General features: G+C 36.0%; 1 protein-coding gene across 1 annotated transcript in view; it reads right to left on the bottom strand.

Annotated features, from left to right (window-relative positions):
* The window catches only part of VWCE (von Willebrand factor C and EGF domains), a 282,410-nt gene that overhangs the window by 43,889 nt on the left and 215,965 nt on the right, over positions 1-22,556 (bottom strand). The window contains exons 22-25 of the mRNA XM_053720451.1: positions 20,235-20,317; positions 14,973-15,063; positions 8,595-8,677; positions 60-135 (exon numbers count right to left, since the gene is read on the bottom strand). Coding sequence (XP_053576426.1) covers positions 60-135; positions 8,595-8,677; positions 14,973-15,063; positions 20,235-20,317 — 333 coding nt within the window. The remainder of the gene's footprint in view (positions 1-59; positions 136-8,594; positions 8,678-14,972; positions 15,064-20,234; positions 20,318-22,556) is intronic.

Below are 22,556 nucleotides of genomic sequence, written 5' to 3'. Positions count from 1 at the left end.
AACTGAGCTTTTAAGATTTAATATTCATTTCCTTGATTTTACAAACTGATGTTACGTACCATTCAGGCAGTCCTGAGTCTTCTGCTCACAAGCAGGACAGGAAATGTCCCTCTGTTCACATAACACATTTCCAGCCTATTAAGAGATATGTGTTAATATCACGTGAAGAATACAATCACCAAAATTACAAGTTGTGAGCTAAACCGGGAGCGTAAATAAAGCGGTATCGCACTTTCCATAGTGCTGCCATTACAAGATACTGAGAAACCTTCTATTGCTGTGCGGTATGGTGTGTTAAGCTGTATCACGGTGGTATAGACTGTAACGCAAGCATTTTAGCCAGACCACACAACCAGTAATACAGCGATATGGAAATCCCGCACTCCAACATCATTTTTTGAGTGCGAAATGGAGTGTTGCATTACAGGCTAAAACACTTGCATTATAGCTGTCCCGCCACGACTTGTAATATGGGTGACTTGCATATTCCAAGCGCAATTTTTCAGCGCTAAAGCTATTCCGCACCATACCACAAAACTTGTAATTTAGGTGAAAGATTGTTACACATAATTCAAGCTCACATCTCACATTTTATTGTGCAGTGGTGGTTTTCATTAATTAGTACTGTGCACCCTACAAATTTACTTGCAGCGCATGTAGCACCCCAGTTAAGCTGCAAAGGACTCTATATATTATGTTCACCACCTTTGTTAGACCCCCAAATATTAATTTCTAGAGCCACCACTGCTATTGTGTTCATTTTGATGGGATTTTTGAGTGCACAGAATTTAATAAAACAATAGTGTCGTACTAGTTACATAGTATAAGGCTAAATCAAATAACAGGGCCTCTAGTTATCAATGTCTGTCAGACCTGATCCGACAGTGCGGATCAGGTCCGACAGACCTCGCTGAATGCAGAGAGCAATACACAAGAGCTGCTCGCGCAACGCCGCCCCCTGCAGACTCGCGGCCAATCGGCTGCCAGCAGGGGGGTGTCAATCAACCCGATCGTACTCGATTGGGTTGATTTCCGGCGATGTCTGTCCGCCTGTTTAGAGCAGGCAGACAGGTTATGGAGCAGCGGTCTTTGTGACCGCTGCTTCATAACTGCTGTTTCTGGCGAGTCTGAAGACTCGCCAGAAACAGGGGCCATAAAGCTCCATACGGAGCTTGTTAAATAGAGCCCCAGATGTAAACTCACATAATCTAATTTGTTAGAGCATGTGATTGTGAGACTAGTGACCCTGCTCATCTGTTTATTTAACCCTTCAAAGGCATTAAACACATAGGGCTCCATTTACAAATGCTGCTTAGGAAGCCCATCGAGCCTGAAATGGAAGTTAAGAAGCAGCGCTCATTAGATCAGGATGATTGACAGCCCCTGCTAGAAGCTGATTGGCCGCCAGTGAGCAGGAGATGGCATTGCACAAATATTTCACTAGAAATGCTTGTGAAACGATAAATGCAGACAGCGTGCGCTATCGGCATTTAGCGATGTCGAGCAGACATGATCCGCTACAGTGAATTATGTCTGCTTAACATTTAATAAATTTACCCCATAGTAAAAGTACTGTTCATTACCCATAGAGTCAATGGCCCCTATTTAACAAAGGTCTGTCGGACCTGATCCGACAGTGTGGATCAGGTCCGACAGACCTCGCTGAATGCGGAGAGCAATACGCTCTCTGGTGCAATGCCACCCCCTGCAGATTCTCGGCCAATTGGCCACCAGCAAGGGGTGTCAATCAACCCGATCGTACTCGATCAGGTTGAATTGCGGCGATGTCTGTCTGCCTGTTCAGAGCAGGCGGACAGGTTATGGTGCAGCGGTATTTAGACTGCTGCTTCATAACTGGTGTTTCTGGAGAGCCTGCAGGCTCACCAGAAACACAGGCCCCCAAGCTCTATTCGGAGCTTGATAAATGGGCCCCAATGTGTACCGGTAGGGATATATTCTCTGCACTGTTTAGGTAAGCTCTTTTTTCAAAAGGAAGCTTCCTCTAATCTACCAAAGGATGTGTTCAGGGATTGATGTGGTGAGAAAAAAAAGAGCGCTGGGTAGCTAATACCAAACTGGAGAAAAAGGGGGTTTATGTATAACCTTTTTTTAAAATAATCATATATATATAATTGAGTAAATATAAATCAATAAAAAATGTATATTCAAAAAATTATATTTTTATTTATGCTATAGAATGTGTATATAATAAAATCTCATAAAAACAGCAGCATATAAGAAATGGTATTTCATACAATCTATAAATAGCAAAGTATAAAATGTCAACAGTAAAATATAAGAAGACAATGTAAAAAATAGTACATATGTACTTTATAAAGGTACCTTCAGTGTATACACAAGATCTAAACAAAATAGTTGGTTTATAGAAATTGGTACACACTAGATGAAATGTAATTAATACGTTATTTCATAGAAAGAACTGATCACAGATGGAACGTGCTAAAAAGCAGTTTGCGATGTTAATCAAAAGATTACTAATAGAGAGACAACAGGTTGGCCGACCTTTAAAAGCACATTTGCGCATTTAGAAATTCATACAGAAACGAAAAAATTTAAGAAAAAAATAGCGTAATAGGGTCAAATGTTGATTTTCAGTTCGTGAAGCGTTTGTAGAAAAAAGGAGGCTGAACGGCTAGTAGTATCAGAGAGATTTTCTCAGTCCGCTTAGTGTTATGGCCGATATCGGTTATGGACTATAGGAGGCCTTTGGTGGGATTAAGGGTTGCCACCTTTCTTGGAAATTTCATTAACATAAATTTGAATACATTATTAAACAGCATAACTCAAAAACTAAAGCTGATAGGACTGATTTTAAATGCTCATTTGTTTATAACTATTATTTATCACACTCAGAAGCAGTTTTACTTTGACAGGGGCTCTCTTTCAATATGTATTCTTTATTTTCTACATTGACATGAACCTTAAAAATACCAGCCGTGTCGATAAAATACCGGCTGGGTGGCAACCGTAGTGGAATGCCAGTTTCTAAGTGCAGTTATGCGTGGTGAGAGTATTATTAAAAATGCATCTCTAACCTTAGTACCCTTTTTGGTCCGTTGGTGACGGGTGAGTCACTAATGATACCCTGTTTTGTTGTCGGAATGGAGGGTGTAGGGTTTCTAATCCGCCCTCTGCCCAGGTGGTTTTGTCATTATTTGACTCTGAAGCTCCGCTGTTTGTAGTATATTTCAGCGTTGCATTCGGTCAATGGTTTTCTTTCTTTCAAACTTTGTTGTGGGTATTGCAGTTATCCGAAGGTGGATTCTGTTTAGATTCGTTGCGGGTCTTCAAATCTGCCCATAGTCCGCAATTGTTTTGGCGTCTTTTGGGCTTTCAATGTGCCCGTAGTCCGTCTGTGTTTTGGGGATCCTTATTACAGATTTTGCAGGTCATGGAGCAGCTGGATACAGGGTGTATCAGCATTTGGCGTGTCCGTGCTCTCACTTCCTGTGGGCCTGGTCACCTCCATACTCTTAATCTGCTCTACGGCAAATCTGAGTGTGGAAAGAGACTCAGAAACAGGATATTGCAACACGTTTCGGCTGTATTGGTCAGCCTTTCTCAAGCATATCCTTCTGAGTGTTCAAGATGCCTTTAATTAGTCTTCTCGTGGGTCCTAATTGGGAAACCTAGGTTGATGATCGCGGAGTGTAGGTTTTACATGATGATGTACAAATCTTTATGTCCGAATGACCATTGTCAATTTTCTTTCTATGTTGGTTATTTTTTATTTGCACTTAAGCAGCGATGTGATCTATCTCGGAATATGCAGAGTATGTAAAGCAATCTCTCTGCTTCCTATAAAAAATGTGTTCCATATGGTTTGTATAATGAGTCATTGCAATCACAAAGTGATGTGGAGCAATGTGAAAAAAGAGAGAACAATGTAAAGAACAAACTAGAGAACGATAAAGGCATTGGGGCCTATCTATCAAGCTCCGAATTTGTTTCAGTTTTATCAGTTTCAGAGGTTTAGTAGGTTCATTCTAGTTAATGAGCTAGCTTTGATAGAGTCCATCTAATTGTGTTAGCCCATATTATACAGGCGAGGGAAAGGGTAATGAGGCGGTGGTTCAGATCCACTTTTATCTTTGATCAGATTAGGTGGCCTAAAAGAGTCATTATTAAAAATTAGTATATGCATTGTTATTTTTTGTAGATTTCTTGCATTAGCTTTAGGTATTTATGAAGCAATTTAGACTAAAGTCTATATTTAACCCCTTGGGCCTTAAAGTCTGGAGTTCACAAATCCATTGGGCTTCTTTTCTTAGGAGTGTTGTAGCTTTATTTCCCCCTCTTTTGTTCGATCTTACTTTCGCTATTGCAGTATATCTGAAAAATTTCAGGTTGCTGTTATTACATTTTTTGAAGTGTTTAGGGACTGGGAGATCTTTGTTTCTCTCTGCTTCAATGTGATGTGGATCTGACTTTAAGACTTTCCAATGTGTCTTGATTATATTTTCTACTTTTCTCCTGAAACGTAACTGCAAAAGAAATTCAGACTATATTGCACAGTCCTCAGTACTCAAAAATAAATTCCTAGAAAGAGGATACTCGGAAGAACACATACGGCTAGATTACGAGTCTTGCGTTAGCCTTTAAAAGCAGCGTTGAGAGGTCCCAACGCTGCTTTTTAATGCCCGCTGGTATTACGAGTCTTGAAATGACAAGCTCACCACTCACTTTTTTGAAGTGATATCTGAATTCTTTCATACACCAGCCACTTTGGGACACCATAAGGAATTTTTGATTACCTTATGAACTTATAGGTCACACCCCGGTGTATTTCCCTAATTGTGTCCTATATTATTACATTTCTACCATTCATATTTATGTACAATACTATTGTTGCATTTATTGTTTGAACATAGGTCATGTTATAATTCACCTTGCTCTCACTGCACCATCCCTATACATCTTGTGTTTGTATATATATATATACTGTATATCTGATAATATAAAAAAAAGGTTATACATAAACCCTTTTTCTCTATCTTGGTATTAGCTACCCAGGGCTCTTTTTTTCTCACCACACCCATCCCTAATTATTACCCATAGAGCACAGCAAGTACAGAGAAGAAACTGCCTCTAATGCAATCAGCAGTACTCGTTACACAGCTGGGCAATCAGCAGCACTCGTTACACAGCTGGGCAATCAGCAGTACTTGTTACACAGCTGGGCAATCAGCAGTACTCATTACACAGCTGGGCAATCAGCAGTACTTGTTACACAGCTGGGCAATCAGCAGTACTCATTACACAGCTGGGCAATCAGCAGTACTTGTTACACAGCTGGGCAATCAGCAGCACTCAATACACAGCTGGGCAATCAGCAGTACTTGTTACACAGCTGGGCAATCAGCAGCACTCAATACACAGCTGGGCAATCAGCAGTACTTGTTACACAGCTGGGCAATCAGCAGCACTCAATACACAGCTGGGCAATCAGCAGTACTTGTTACACAGCTGGGCAATCAGCAGCACTCAATACACAGCTGGGCAATCAGCAGTACTTGTTACACAGCTGGGCAATCAGCAGCACTCAATACACAGCTGGGCAATCAGCAGTACTTGTTACACAGCTGGGCAATCAGCAGTACTTGTTACACAGCTGGGCAATCAGCAGCACTCGTTACACAGCTGGGCAATCAGCAGTACTCGTTACACAGCTGGGCAATCAGCAGTACTTGTTACACAGCTGGGCAATCAGCAGTACTTGTTACACAGCTGGGCAATCAGCAGTACTTGTTACACAGCTGGGCAATCAGCAGCACTTGTTACACAGCTGGGCAATCAGCAGCACTTGTTACACAGCGGGGCAATCAGCAGCACTTGTTACACAGCGGGGCAATCAGCAGCACTTGTTACACAGCGGGGCAATCAGCAGCGCTCGTTACACAGGGGGGCAATCAGCAGCACTTGTTACACAGCTGGGCAATCAGCAGCACTTGTTACACAGCGGGGCAATCAGCAGCACTTGTTACACAGCTGGGCAATCAGCAGTACTTGTTACACAGCGGGGCAATCAGCAGTACTTGTTACACAGCGGGGCAATCAGCAGTACTCGTTACACAGCTGGGCAATCAGCAGTACTCGTTACACAGCTGGGCAATCAGCAGTACTCGTTACACAGCTGGGCAATCAGCAGTACTCGTTACACAGCTGGGCAATCAGCAGCACTCATTACACAGCTGGGCAATCAGCAGCACTCATTACACAGCTGGGCAATCAGCAGTACTTGTTACACAGCTGGGCAATCAACAGTACTTGTTACACATCTGGGCCATCAGCAGCACTCATTACACAGCTGGACAATCAGCAGCACTCAATACACAGCTGGACAATCAGCAGCACTCATTACACAGCTGGACAATCAGCAGTACTTATTACACAGCTGGGCAAACAGCAGGTACTCGTTACACAGCTGGACAATCAGCAGTACTCGTTACACAGCTGGACAATCAGCAGTACTCGTTACACAGTTGGACAATCAGCAGTACTCATTACACAGCTGGGCAATCAGCAGTACTTGTTACTTGTTACACAGCTGGGCAATCAACAGCACTCATTACACAGCTGGGCAATCAGCAGTACTTGTTACTTGTTACACAGCTGGGCAATCAGCAGCACTCATTACACAGCTGGGCAATCAGCAGTACTCGTTACACAGCTGGGCTTTAACGTCTATCGCTGCTGATTGGGTAATCAGCAGTGCTTGTTACACAGCTGGGCAATCAGCAGTACTTGTTACTTGTTACACAGCTGGGCAATCAGCAGCACTCATTACACAGCTGGGCAATCAGCAGTACTTGTTACTTGTTACACAGCTGGGCAATCAGCAGCACTCATTACACAGCTGGGCAATCAGCAGTACTTGTTACTTGTTACACAGCTGGGCAATCAGCAGCACTCATTACACAGCTGGGCAATCAGCAGTACTCGTTACACTGCTGGGCTTTAACGTCTATCGCTGCTGATTGGGTCAGCGTCAGTTTCCGCTTGGGACCAGTAGTGCTCTGCAAGTTCTGAGCTGTATTTCTGGTTTTTTTAACAATTGGTAGTAACAATTTTCATGGACTTTAAGAGATGGAAAGAGCAGCAAATTATATTCCAGATCTCAAAAGAAAAAGGTGTAACAAAGGAAAAGGATTGTAGAATAATAAACCAAACAGTGCAAGTTTAACTGAGAAGACAAAAGAGGATGTCCATTTTTCTCCCAATCCTTTTTGTTTTTAGGAATCATTTGCTACTATGTAAGGGCTGCTTATAGCTTATAGCCCTCTTATTGCTGAAAGTAACATAAACCACCTAGTAAAGACTTTTCTCTTGTCCTGCAGTAAATTAACATATTAGCTGAAAGTGAAAACGTAATGAATATTTTTTAACACCATGTTTGCTATAGTAGTTTTTATTAACCAAACACCACAGCACCACTTGCTTTACTGGCAGTGCCAATATGGACTTGTTATTGAAGTATAGCCGCAGTCATTTTGTTAGCAACTGCTTATCTAATCTTATTGCAACTGCTGAGGATAATTATGTACTAATATGTAGCATGGTTAGACTTGAGAGGTCTGCAGTGCGTACTTCAAATTCTCAGAATGGGAAAACTCACAATTTTCAGAGTTATCTTAAAGGGACATTATACACTAGATTTTTCTTTGCATAAATGTAGATGATCCATTCCTCTGATTTTCGGACTCCTAAGCAAGCCCCAAAGTTTTAGGAGAATACTGATGTATACCTACTCCAGCTTGCTCCCGTTTGTGTAAAGAGTCTTTTCATATGCAAGGGGAGGGGGGAGTGTCTGCTTTTTCCCTCTTGCAGTGGGTGTTCCAGCTACCTATTTAAAAGAGCTAAACTGGAAGATTGAAAGTACGTTTTTATAAGGTTTTATACTGGATTTTTATATCAGTATCTGTCCATATTATTCTTTATAGTAGCGTATATTACATGCAGTTATATGAAAATTGGTGTATACTGTCCCTTTAAGGAAAAGGTGGAAAAAATAAAGTGTATTGCAAAGTATTTTTTAACTATAGCTAAACATTTTATATTACAACATCCTGTCTCTTTAAATTAACTTTCTTCAGCATTAGGTAAATTATTATTAAATATGCTGTTGTTTATTAACAAAGGAGGCAGCTACAGATGTAGCAAGTGCTTAGCATGAGAGATTAAATTAAATCAAAAAGAAAGAAAAAGGATTTATTTGATCTCACATGGAACCATTTTTCTTGATATTTAAAGTAATTTACATTAAAAAAAGATAATAATAATAATAATAATATTATCTTTTTATTTGTTTTATAACCATTTAATGTATGAACATTAAATGATTACAGTGAACAATAGTATTTAAAGAAAAATATAAATAAAATTATTTAGTAGCTTTTTAAAGAAATGAGAGTATGTAGCAGTTTTGAGAGAGGGCTTTGAAAATAAAAGTGTATATTCCCTTGTGAAATGATACAAACTAGTGACTAACAAATCCAGCTGTATCTACAACGTAGATCACTAATTGGTCAGACTATGAGACATAAAACTTTATTTATAAAAAAGAATGTACTTACAGAACAATGACACACAACACACGGATCAGTCTTTAGTATATAAGAGGATCCGTTTTCCAGCACATGGTCTTCAAGGGCACATTCTGACATGAAGAAATAACAAACAAATATCAGTGATAATAAAAAGCATCCAGAAAGTTTCTAGTAACAACACTTTAAAACTTTATCAAAAACAACATGTATACAGTAATTAGACAATGCGAACCTTGGCAAGTTGCTGTTTAACAGAAATGTTTAAGGAAATGTTTTTCAATAAATGTACTTAGATAGAGAATACAATTTTAAACAACTTCCCAATTTACTTCTATAACTATTATCTAATTTGCTTCATTCTTTTGTAGTGTTATTTATTTAAGCATAACTATGTAGACTCAGACGCAGCAGTTATCTTCTGTGAGCTAGATACTGATTGGTGGCTGCACATATAAGCCTATTGTCATTGGTTCACCAGATGTGCTCGCTAGCTCACAGTAGCACATTACTGCACCTTTGACAAAGGATACCTAGAGAATGAAGCAAATTTGACAATAGAAGTAAATTGGGAAGTTGTTTAAAACTGACTGTTCTATCTGTATCATGCAAGAAATATGTTGGTTTTCATGTCACTTTAACCTTAATCATTACTGTCATTCCTTACAGTACGTTAATTAAAGGGACAGTTTTTATAAAATGTTAAACAATATGTGAGGTATCACTTTTGATAAACTTAAAGGGACACGAAACCCAATTTTCATGAATCAGTTAGAGAATACAATTTTAAACAACATTCTAATTTATTTCTATCATCTAATTTGCTTCATTCTTCAGATATCCTTTGTTGAAGAAATAGAAATGCACATGGGTGACCAAATGATACGAGGCATCTATGTGCAGCAACCAACCAGCAGCTACTGAGCCTATTTATATTTGCTTTTCAGCAAAGGATAGTCAATGAATGAAGCAAATTAGACAATAGAAGTCTTTTGGAAAGTTATTAAAAATCGCATATTCTTTCTAAATCATGAAAGAGGGTTTCATGTCCCTTTAACAAAATACAAAGTGAGATATAGGATGTTCCATATTTTAAAGGTAACATACTATTATATCATGTGGAGAAGTGGGAGTTGAAAATGAGATAAAGGATAAAAAAAGATTGTTCCATTCAATCAAACATTGTTACATGTAAATTAAGGGCTTGTTTACATAGTACTTTTTTTTTTTTACTAAATAGCAGCATCAGTTTATTATTATCAGCTCCCACTGAACTCAATGGGATGCACTAAACAATCATTTGTACCAAGTTTACAGAGCACTAATTATATTTAGTATAAGGGCTTAATAGCAATATTGGTCATATATATATATATATACTGTATATTATTACTATTATTTTAATTAAGTATTTTTAATTTATTTTTTTTCATTTATTGAGGAAACACGGTCTTATGTTTTGGTGGGATTTTCATCTAAAATTAAGAAGAGCAGTGCAGGAAATTATTTCATAGAATAAAGTAGGCGCAACTGATACCGTATTCTATAACTGGATTTTAACAATTCTCATACTGTAAATGGTGAAAGTTAGAAGGTTTAAGGCATAAAAGGCTAAAAAAAAACCACATATAAAAATAATGTTCCTCAAAAGAATCAATTTAAAAAATATGTAAAATATGTTTCTATTACTGTAAGAAGATGAGACACAATATTCTAGATATTGTAAATTGTGATCATTCAAAGTTCATACTTTGAGTCTTGTAATTTTTTTAAAAACCTGAGCAAAGGATCTTGGTCGCCAACAAGAAAGATGGAGCAGCGGTTAAATCCAGATCATGAAAACATGATTGCCAATAAATATACCGTTAACAAAGATGAAAGTAAATGACAATCAATAAAATGTGATTATGAAATAAAAAGAAATGTTTTAAGAATGGGATTACTAAATGCCATTTCTAGATGTTGCCGTTGTGATTTTGCTTTCTTGCATATCTTATAGATCTTGTTAGCTGTACATCACATTAAAGGGACAGTCTACACCAGAATATTTATTGTTTTAAAAGATAGATAATCCCTTTATTACCCATTCCCTAGTTTTGCATAACCAACACAGTTATATTTATACACTTTTTACTTCTGTGATTATCTTGTATCTACGCCTCTGCAAACTGCCCCTTATTTCAGTTCTTTTGAAATACATGCATTTTAGTCAATCACTGCTGGCTCCTAGAAACTCCACGTGCATGAGCACAGTGTTATCTATATGAAACACATGAACTAACACCCTCTAGTGGTGAAAAACAGCCAAAATGTCCTGAGCTAGGAGGTGGCCTTCAAGGGCTTAGAAATTAGCATATGAACCTCCTAGATTTAGCTTTCAACTAAGAATACCAAGAAAACTAAGCATAATTAATGATAGAAGTAAATAGGAAAATTGTTTAAAATTACATGTCCTATCTGAATAATGAAAGTTTGTTTTGGACTAGACTGTCCCTTTAAGGGCTAGATTAAAATTGAAGCACTAACTTAACAGGTGGATGTTAAATAACCAGCCATTACAAGTGGCTGTTATTGCTACTGCAAGCTCGTGGTAGCCATTTGCGCTACGGAAATTAACCAGAGGTCAGACCTCTGGTTAATTTTAAAAATGTCAGCCAATTGCCACCAAAATAAAGTGTAGTGTTTCTGTATAAAATAAAAAAATAGTAGCATCTTTTTAAAAAAAAATGAAATATAACTGCACAAGTGAGAGAATGTCGGTGTTAGAAACAAAACAACACTGAAAAGTACCTTTACATTGGAGTCTATGGGGATTGTGTTATTACTATAAATATGTATGTATGCTTATATACATATATAGTTATGTGTTTATATGTGTATATACATATATATTTATGTGTTTGTATGTGTATATACATATATATTTGTGTTTATATGTGTATATACATATATTTATGTGTTTATATGTGTATATACATATATATTTATTTATGTGTTTATATGTGTATATACATATATATTTTTTGTGTTAATATGTGTATATACATATATATTGATGTGTTTGTATGTGTATATACATATACTGCATATTGATGTGTTTGTATGTGTATATACATATATAGTTATGTGTTAATATATTTATGTGTTAATATGTATATATACATATATATATATGTGTGTGTGTGTGTTAATATGTGTATATACATAAATATATATGTATATACACATACAAACACATAAATATATATGTATATACACATATTAACATATAAATATATATGTATATATACATATTAACACATAAATATATATGTATATACACATACAAACACATCAATATACAGTATATGTATATACACATACAAACACAACAATATATATCTATATACACATACAAACACATCAATATATATGTATATACACATATTAACACAAAAAATATATATGTATATACACATATAAACACATAAATAAATATTTATATATACACATATAAACACATAAATATATGTATATACACATATAAACACAAATATATATGTATATACACATATAAACACATAAATAAATATATATGTATATACACATATAAACACATATATATTTATGTATATATATATATATATATATATATATATATATATATATATGTGTTAATATGTGTATAATTTGACAATAAACACTGCAATTCTCATCTACCGGTGCTCCTGTCCTCTCATTCTTGTATCATTAATATGTGTATATACATATATAGTTATGTGTTTCTATGTGTATACATATATATTTATGTCAGACACTATAGAAAAGAAAGCATGGTAGAGCTATATGAGATACCATGACCAAAGTAGGGGATTTCAGCACTCTAGATATTACCCATTAAATCTAAAGTCTTAGATGCATATGACTGTGGGACAATTTCTAATCCAATAAATGAACCGCACATGCAAAGACTTAATCATATGCAGAAAGTTTATTGCAGAATAGCTAAAACAAATATAGCAGCTAGAAAATTGCTCATTAGATCAAACAAATATCACTGCAGTGGGTTTAAATTATGCATATCAAACCTATTAAACATCATCAAAAAACAGAAATGAAAACACGTGCAGCAAACAAAAGTTGGAAGGTCAAAATCTAATATCTCTCACCCTAAATGTTAAACTGGACTAGCATTAACATCGATTACTTCATGATAAAGAAAGCAATGTCCTTTAATCAATGTGTGTCCAGAGATCAAGAGAAAGGGGCTTCAATTCGTTGCAATGTAAACCAACTTTGTAATCCAATAGATGAGACATGGACAGTTCTGCAGTAATAACAATATTTGTTAACCGAGGTAAATGACTCTTTTAAAGCAACTACTAAGATACCTGTAGTACAAGCAGCTGATCTGATCTGCCCGGGAAATCCAAACTGGAGAAGCAAGCCTGGTTCTTGCGGTACTCAAGCGGTTATATCAAGTCGCCTGAATATGGTTTACGCACAGAGGCGGAGAGCACACCTGCATAGTCCGTGTCCCTAACGAGCAAGGAGATACGTTTGGCTGTCGGGATAGGTGAGATAAGGATGTCTGAGGCTCATGTCCCGGTCCGTTATTTACCAGCCCTGTGATATGGTTTCTCGAATGCCGCTGCATTGTCTATAAAGAGGTCTGCTCTATCACTTCCAATTTGCACCACTGAATAATGGTTATTTTGCTATCAATCTGTACATCTTCAAGTTAAGTTAACATTAGAGGACGCTTTTACCTCGGTTAACAAATATTGTTATTACTGCAGAACTGTCCATGTCTCATCTATTGGATTACAAAGTTGGTTTACATTGCAACGAATTGAAGCCCCTTTCTCTTGATCTCTGGACACACATTGATTAAAGGACATTGCTTTCTTTATCATGAAGTAATCGATGTTAATGCTAGTCCAGTTTAACATTTAGGGTGAGAGATATTAGATTTTGACCTTCCAACTTTTGTTTGCTGCACGTGTTTTCATTTCTGTTTTTTGATGATGTTTAATAGGTTTGATATGCATAATTTAAACCCACTGCAGTGGTATTTGTTTGATCTAATGAGCAATTTTCTAGCTGCTATATTTGTTTTAGCTATTCTGCAATAAACTTTCTGCATATGATTAAGTCTTTGCATGTGCGGTTCATTTATTGGATTAGAAATTGTCCCACAGTCATATGCATCTAAGACTTTAGATTTAATGGGTAATATCTAGAGTGCTGAAATCCCCTACTTTGGTCATGGTATCTCATATAGCTCTACCATGCTTTCTTTTCTATAGTGTCTGGAATTAATACATTTTAAAGGGGTCTGCACCACGTTTTACTTCAGCTGAAGCTGAGTGAAACGATTTATATAAATTCAGAATAAATGTTCCTACTATTCTTATTTTAAGAAAGGTCCTGATATTTTATGTGTCCCTTCCACAAATTTTAAATTTATATCTATATATAGTTATGTGTTTATATGTGTATATACATATATATTTATGTGTTTATATGTGTATATACATATATATTTATGTGTTAATATGTGTATATACATACTGTATAAATTTGTGTTAATGTGTGTATATACATATATATATTTATGTGTTTGTATGTGTATATACAGATATATTTATGTGTTTATATGTGTATATACATATATATTTATGTGTTAATATGTGTATATACATATATATTTGTGTTAATGTGTGTATATACATATATATTTATGTGTTAATATGTGTATATACATATATATTTATGTGTTAATATGTGTATATACATATATTTATGTGTTTATATGTGTATATACATATGTATTTATGTATTTATATGTGTATATACATATATATTTATGTGTTAATATGTGTATATACATACTGTATATATTTGTGTTAATGTGTGTATATACATATATATTTATGTGTTTATATGTGTATATACATATATATTTGTGTTAATGTGTCTCTATACATATATATTTATGTGTTTATATGTGTATATACATATATATTTATTTATGTGTTTATATGTGTATTAAATATAAACAAATATGGAAATTTCTGTCTCTTCCAATCCAGAAGGACTATACTATAGCAACGAATAAATGGCCAGTGTTATGCTTATCACCTACCAAGTTTTCACAAGCTGGTAAAACGCTATGAAAATTTATGTAAACTGTGTATTAAACTAAATTCAATGTGGGATTTCATGAAGCATTATTTTTTTTTTAACATTTTACAACATGTGATTATCAGCAATTATGTAAACCCTGTCAAGATATAGGATGAACTGGAAAAAATACATCAGAATGTGTCCAACTCAAGCAAACATTGTTCCATAAAAACTAAGTATAAAGATGGAAGATTGAACCAAAAATAGAGACAATGCACAAGGTGAGCCAAGCGTTAGTACCTTCGCAGGTAGAGCAGCATTCCCCAGGAAAGATGTAAGGGTGAGAACAGGAAGTGGAGCACAATATGGCTTCACAATTTACCTCTCCCTCCTGGAGAGACAAAAATAACCAGAAATTAACACCAACATTACAGCAATTTGTATATTGTACATCCCTGGATAATATAAAAAGAGAAAGTCGCCTGCCAGAAGAGATGATAGACCACTAGATGGTGCACGTACAACTGGACACTGATTGGTAGTTGGAGAACTGTTGGGTTATTTAAAAAGTGCAGTGTTTTTGATATTAGACATGCATGATTAAGGGCTTGCTGCCCAAAATATTGCTTCATTTTTTGTATGACCCTGTAATACTGTAACAAAGGGTATTTTATTTTGCAAGTGCTGCTGGAAGCATTTATCACTGGATAATAATCACCTATTGAGACCCCTCCTCCCTTGGATGGTGACAGAAATTACTACTTCCAAGTTACCTTTATATAGATTGCAGTGTTACCACAGACCCTTGCTACTGTTAGGTACAGTTGTAATTAAAAGTATTTAACCCCTTTGCAAATCAGGTGTATTGTCAAAATTTACATACTTTCAGCTGTTTGCAATCAACAAATCAAACAAAAGCAAATGAAATAGCTCAACACAATGAATGCTTACATTGGTTAACCCAAATTTAACTGAAAAATGCAACTTTTAATGAATTCTGCAGTCTCAAAATGATTCAACCACCTGAATAGAATCCCTCACAACAGCACAAATATGCAAAACAGGCGTTGTCTCAAGCACACCTGATGCAACTAATCAATGGCTTCATTTGTTGCACCAGGTGTGCTTGAGCTAGAACACATGAAATACCTGGACTGGCTAGGGCTTTGTTGAGTAACACACACAGAGGTGGCACTCAGGGGTTCGTTGGGTGTCATGATTGACAAGTCAAAAGAATTGTCCAAAAAGTTAAGAAAAGAGATCATCGTACTTCACAAACAAGGAATATGATACAAAAAGATAGTGAAGGTACTGAGAGAACAAGGAATAACTGACAGAAAATTGCCTTTACTTGTAAAAAATAGCAAAACAGTCTTGAAATAAGATGGAGTAGAGGAATCACAAAGCTAGGTAAGGGAACGGCTATCAATGCACCTATAGCTTGTTAAAAACTCCAAAAGTTTTGGATGTTTCAAATGCTTAAAAAGGAAATAGTTTATGAAAACCTTAAGTATTGACTGAGAAGTTCTAAAAGTGAGACACACAAATAAGCATACAAAGAGAGAAGCGCTCTACCTGGAACGAACAACAGCTCAGTAGCTTGTTCTATGGTGAGTTACCACTTAGGAGCAGCCTCTTTTAGCCCAGTTGTGCTTTTCACAGAGGAAAACTTTCCTAAAGTATATCAGTTTGATTCCGCCAAGTAAGGTCAGTCCGACCCCGAAATACCAGTCAATTCTCCTATGAACAAGGAACATAACAACCCCAGACGATCGTTTCGGCCTTTTGTGGGCCTCATCTGTGAGGTGCAGCCATATTCCTCCAAGTGCACCGGGCAAGGAGTCCATGGGATCAATTTATAAAGCAGCGGATGCTGCTTCCAACCCACTCAGTTAAGAAGCAGCGGTCGTAGAGTGGATCATGTCTGCCCGCACAATGGTAAATCAGCCCCAATGTCTGGTTTCCCCCATCATCCTTAGGGAGATCTCCCCAGGGTCATAATACAATTGCATACAAAGAGAAGCACTCTACCAGGAACGGACAACAGCTCAGTAGCTTGTTCTATGGTGAGTTACCACCTAGGATCAGCCTCTTTTAGCCCAGTTGTGCTTTTCACAGACTACTAAATAAAAGGCAATCTCTTAGCATCACCTCATAACATCCAGTAAATAATTCAATATGAAGATCTGCAGAAAACTATTGTAAGTGCCTGAAATGAAGGACCAATCCCCAGGAGCCAAACCTTTTATTTATTTATTTTTTATTTATTTTTTATGGTATATCCATGAGAGTGGTAATTCCTGAATTACTTTATTACTTTATCTTAGAGAAATTTGATAACAAACTGATATATTGCTACTATATTGTTAGAAGCTTCTGAAAAAGAAGACATTATAAAGTGAAACAAAGAATAAAAAGCTGTTCTGAATGTCAAAAAGGAACAATTGTGTATTACCAACTGCAGAATCCACTTATTTATAACAGACTCCATCCATCCTTCTGGAGGAAGCGATAGTGAAACGTGACCGCGTTAGGGGGCTGTGTTGTTATTTCAACTTGCTGATTTCTGGTTAAAAATAATAGCTTTAATCCTTAATAGTATCAAAAATACAAGTACAGACTCTGAAGTTAGTTATCAGTAATCTAAGGCCTTTTCTAATTGTTGTCGATATGCAACTTGTGCTATCGAATTTATAATAGTATTCTAGTTTCATTGTAAATAATAGAATATATATGGGCACAAGTTTGTTTCTATATAGCGGTTAATGATTTACTTACCTAGTGGCAAGTTGATTCTGCCACATAATTCACATATATACAGTTTATGAACCGCCAAAGGAATTGTAGGGGTTACAGCTAACATTTATTATTCTTTACATCTCAATTAGGTGACTCGCTATGATAAGCATTCTGGAAAAGTAACCTGTGTTGCTACCAATAGTACAAGGGTTAATGATAACATCGTATGTCATACACTGAGGCGACTCTGTCAAATCATATTGTTATGACCCCAAAAAAAATCTGTTACTTAATATACTGAGAGAACAAAATTAGAAAACCATTCCCTGTACTATGATATAATCGGACCTGAGAGGTCAACCTATTGTGGCATTTTGATACCTGCTTATTATTTTTTAAATATCAGTGCATATTTATTACATTGAATACCTATATTAAATCTGTTTAACATACTATTTACTGTTATCAAGTGTAATCTCATAATATAGGAACGAGTAGGGGCTTTGTGGTTAATCATGATATAATGGCAAATAATATATCCGTGAAATCAAGTGGATCACACTAACAATCCGTGAAATTGTGAACCAGTAGTGACACATAGCATTTTCATGTCTATACGTTAACAAGTGTGCTCTCTGTTATAATATATGGAGTAGATCTTTTTGCCTAGTTCCTAAAAGAAGCTCCTCAATATAGGAACCTGTGTTCCTGGTTTCATTTTATTACTATTACATAATGACAAAGAATATATTTATGACATACAAGTTGGTCTCATCCATCAATTTATGTTAGGTGTTCATGAAAAGCAGGGAATATACAGCATTTGTGGCTTATAATTTAATAAGTGCTCTGTCACAATATACTTATTACAATAGGCTTCAAGTAACATTTGATACTTTGTTACGTGTTTTACTCTAACCAGAGTTCTGTTGAAATATAGCAATCTTCACTAATCACATTTTGGAAGTCAATCAGTGAACTGTTGAGTCCTTTTCCCCTTTTTATCAAGATTACAAGCAGCAAATATTTGGTTAACATTAACAATATCATATGATATCTTACAGGGGGTTTAAGTAACTCAACAAAGTATACACCAAGCACTTTTGTATTTACTCCCAAGATTACATAATATCCTTGATTCTATCTTCAAATAAATCTGATCAGAAATCTAGTGTTTTTAACGTTTGTGTGTGCGGGCAGCTGACCGGATACTTACCTGCGCAAAGCTGTCTTTCTATCTTATTTCATTTATTCATATTTAAAGTTATGTTTTAATTCAATCCATTATTTCATTTCATTTACTCTTTGAGTTCAGAGGCATAACCGTTTTTATCATCTCACTCTAGGGATGCTTTGCTAGTAAATTATAAAATGTATGCCTATACACAACCATTTGGGATTAGCCTACTAATAATAACCTCCTTTGTGACAAGGCTCCCAGGTGGAAAATTCTCATATTTTCAAAAGCTATACTTCATTGTATAAAAATCCTTCTGGAAATGCCTGGACAGCTAAACCATCACTGGAACTTAGATGAGCTGTGGTCTTCTCTGCAGCTTACACTGGAGAAGAGTCTTAGTCTTGTGCAAGCTCTATAAATAGGGCCTGTGGTAACACTGTTGTCTTTAGAATGGTAAATATAGAGTGATAACTTACCGAGTTGTCAGTTCTGTCCGCCCTAAGGAAGGACAATTCTCACTAGCTGATTATTAACTGGGGACAGCCAAGATAACAGGACACCCAAGCTCATGGACTCAAGTGACTCAGTGACCAAACTTCTGTATATGAAAAGCCCAATGCAATAAAAAAGAAACCTCTGTAATTGCTTTTTACGTATATAACATGGGGAGAAATATATCACAGTAAAATGAGACTCTTTAAAAAATACACAGGGATTTGAAGGGACAATCATAAAAAGCAAATCACAACTGGTCCTGAAACGGAGCAGCACATGTGTGTACTCACCAATTACCAGCTGTGAAAAGCCAGTCTGGAGCTTACTTTTAACCATGTGTTTAGCCCCTTTGAAGGGGTTAAGGATGCAGTTCTCGGCAAGCAATAGTTTAATAATAAAATGTTCTAGCATGTTAGAGCATATTGTTGTTGTTCTTTTATTTCTCTTTAAGCTTGTGCACAAAGTTACTGACAAAATACAGTAACATAAATTATAATGTAGGGTTGTGCTAATTATAGTTAATTCAGACTAGAGCCCAATAGCCAGGGTCGGATTTACAGCCCAGGTGCCTGTAGGCACCATAATCTGAAGCACCCCCACTCACTGTTCACAGATGTGCTGGAAACCTTAACTAAGATGGCCGCCGGCAGGGAAATAACAGCATGTGCAGCGACCATCTTTGCAAGCATTGCGCGAAAGCGGGGAAGCCGGATTACACGCATGTGTTAAACTAGAGTCATCCCCAACAATGATGGCCGCCACACATGTACAGGGCTGTAATTTTACTGCCGGTGGTCATCTTAGTTAAGGTTGCCGGCTGATCTGTATTCATAAAATGCAGAGACAGTCGCCCCACATGCCTACTCTGCCTTATTATATATCCGGCCCTACCAATATCATTGTACCATACAACCAATTGTAAACAAAACATAGATAGCACAGTTAAAATATGCATATTCTTTTCTAAAAACCCACAATACATCACTAACAAATACAATTAACTGAAGTAAAATATATGCATTTCTAGACATGTTATGAAGCATCTATAACTTTGAATGGTAAACACAAGATTAAATGGATTTTTAGCTATATATTGAAACCCCTTTTGTTAGCTTTGTGGAATAATGGAACCATCCAGGGCTTCTCACCTGACAGGTGCAGTGAGTGCAAGGCTGACTCTCCAGAGAGAAAGACTGTCCATTCAGCACCTTGCGACCCTCATATGTGCAGTCTGCAGGGAGATAAACACTGATCAGTGTGCAGATTGAAAAGAATACCAGGAAAACAAAGCAAATTTGATGATAAAAGTAAATTGGAAAGTTGTTTAAAATTGCTTGTCCATTTCTTTCTCCTTTCTCTTCCTTTCTGAACTAGTCTGGCTGAAACACATTGATATAATTTTGTAAATTATAAATATTTACTATTGGTTGTCTTGTGTATTATGGAAAGATAATCAGCTCTGCGTGGTGCAAAATACGTTTTTTTGTCTTTTTTTTTTTTTTTTTTTCGTTATGTTGTACACTATGCTGGTTAAAAACAGAAATGATATAGGGAGGGGGAAAAAAAAAAAACCAAGGCATTTTCAGAGACAAATGAATTAGTTATTTCAATATTTTGAATAATATTAAGCATAATCCCAAATATGTATGTTAAGCAGAATTAGCATAACATTGTATAAATTATTCACGGCCATTAGGCCATACTGTGCTTTATTGTTTCTTTAGTTTTTTCAATTTTCTGTTTAAAATAACAAATATATTATGCATTATCTCTGCTTTTTGAAATATGTTTTGGTTTATAAATAAAGCAAAAAAAAAAAAAATTGCTTGTCCTATCTGAATCAGGATAGTTTTATTTTGACTAGACTGTCCCTTTAATGGTAACTTTGCTGTCCCTTTAATATGAGTCACTCACAAATTAGTTTGAGGCTACCACAAAAAAAAAAAACATATTAGAATTTAGGATAGGCAGATTGAACAAGTAAATTTCTGGTGAACACTTGAATCAACAATAGAAACAGGTTAAGATGAGTTAGTAATTGAGGACAGTTAGTAAAATCATATGATAGTGGGAGACTATAAAACAGGTATTTTAATGTGTATCGATCACAGAAGATTTCAAATCAAATATCGGTGACACTGATTAGGATAGGTAATCATAGAGGCAAATTAGAGTAATTTATAGAGGTAGATAGGAAGAGTCATATATAAAGTAGATAAGAAGAGTTATTTATAGAGGTAGATAGGACAAGTCATTTATAGAGGTAGATAGGACAAGTCATTTATAGAGGTAGATAGGAAGACTTATTTATAGAGGTAGATAGGAAGAGTCATTTATAGAGGTACATAGGACAATTCATTTATAGAGGTAGATAGGAAGAGTCATTTATAGAGGTACATAGGACAATTCATTTATAGAGGTAGATAGGATGAGTCATTTATAGAGGTAGATAGGAAGAGTCACTTATAGAGGTAGATATTACAAGACATTTATAGAGGTAGATAGGATGAATCCTGTATAGAGGGAGGAAGAGTAATTTATAGAGGTAGATAGGAAGTCACTTATAGAGGTTGATAGGAAGAGTAATTTATAGAGGTATATTATAGGAAGAGTAATTTATAGAGGTAGATAGGACGAGTCATTTATAGAGGTAGATAGGAAGAGTAATTTATAGAGGTAGATAGGATGAGTCATTTATAGAGGTATATAGGAAGAGTAATTTATAGAGGTAGATAGGAAGAGTAATTTATAGAAGTAGATAGGAAGAGTAATTTATAGAGGAAGATAGGACGAGCCATTTATAGAGGTAGAAGGGTGAGTAATTTATAGAGATATATAGGAAGAGTATTTATAGAGGTAGATAGGAAAAGTTATTTATAGAGGTAGATAGGAAGAGTAATTTATAGAGGTAGTTGGGAAGAGTTTTTTATAGAGGTAGATAGGAAGATTCATTTATAGAGGTAGATAGAAATATTTATTTATAGAGGTACATAGGAAAAGTCATTTATAGAGGTTGATAGGAATAGTTATTTATGGCGGTAGATAGGAAGAGTTATTTATAGAGGTTGATAAGAAGAATCATTTCTAGAGGTAGATAGGAAGATTAATTTATAGAGGTACATAGGAAGAATCATTTATAGAGGTACATAGGAAGAGTAATTGTAACGCTCCATTGCTGCTTCCAGTTACGGTTCCTTTAAGAACCAATTAAGCACCTTCCTTTCCTATAAGTTCCCCTCCTACCTTCTCTACCTCGCTGGATTAATGAAGTTACAACATCCTCCAGACAGCTACACTTCTGACTCTAGCTCAACTTTGTTATTTATCTTGTGCCTTGATCAACTACAGTCTCTACAGCAATAATCCCTACTTTCATCTAACCTTGGTAACAGCTAAATCAGCGAACCAGATCACATTAGCTCCAATCTATACAGGAACGGAGCTTGCCTATCAGGATTATCTCCAGGTAC

This window comes from Bombina bombina, chromosome 7 (assembly GCF_027579735.1).
Source record: "Bombina bombina isolate aBomBom1 chromosome 7, aBomBom1.pri, whole genome shotgun sequence".
Taxonomy (NCBI): Eukaryota; Metazoa; Chordata; class Amphibia; order Anura; family Bombinatoridae; genus Bombina; species Bombina bombina.
The sequence above is the reverse complement of the archived record's forward strand: the minus strand, read 5'-3'. Positions and strand labels throughout refer to the sequence as shown.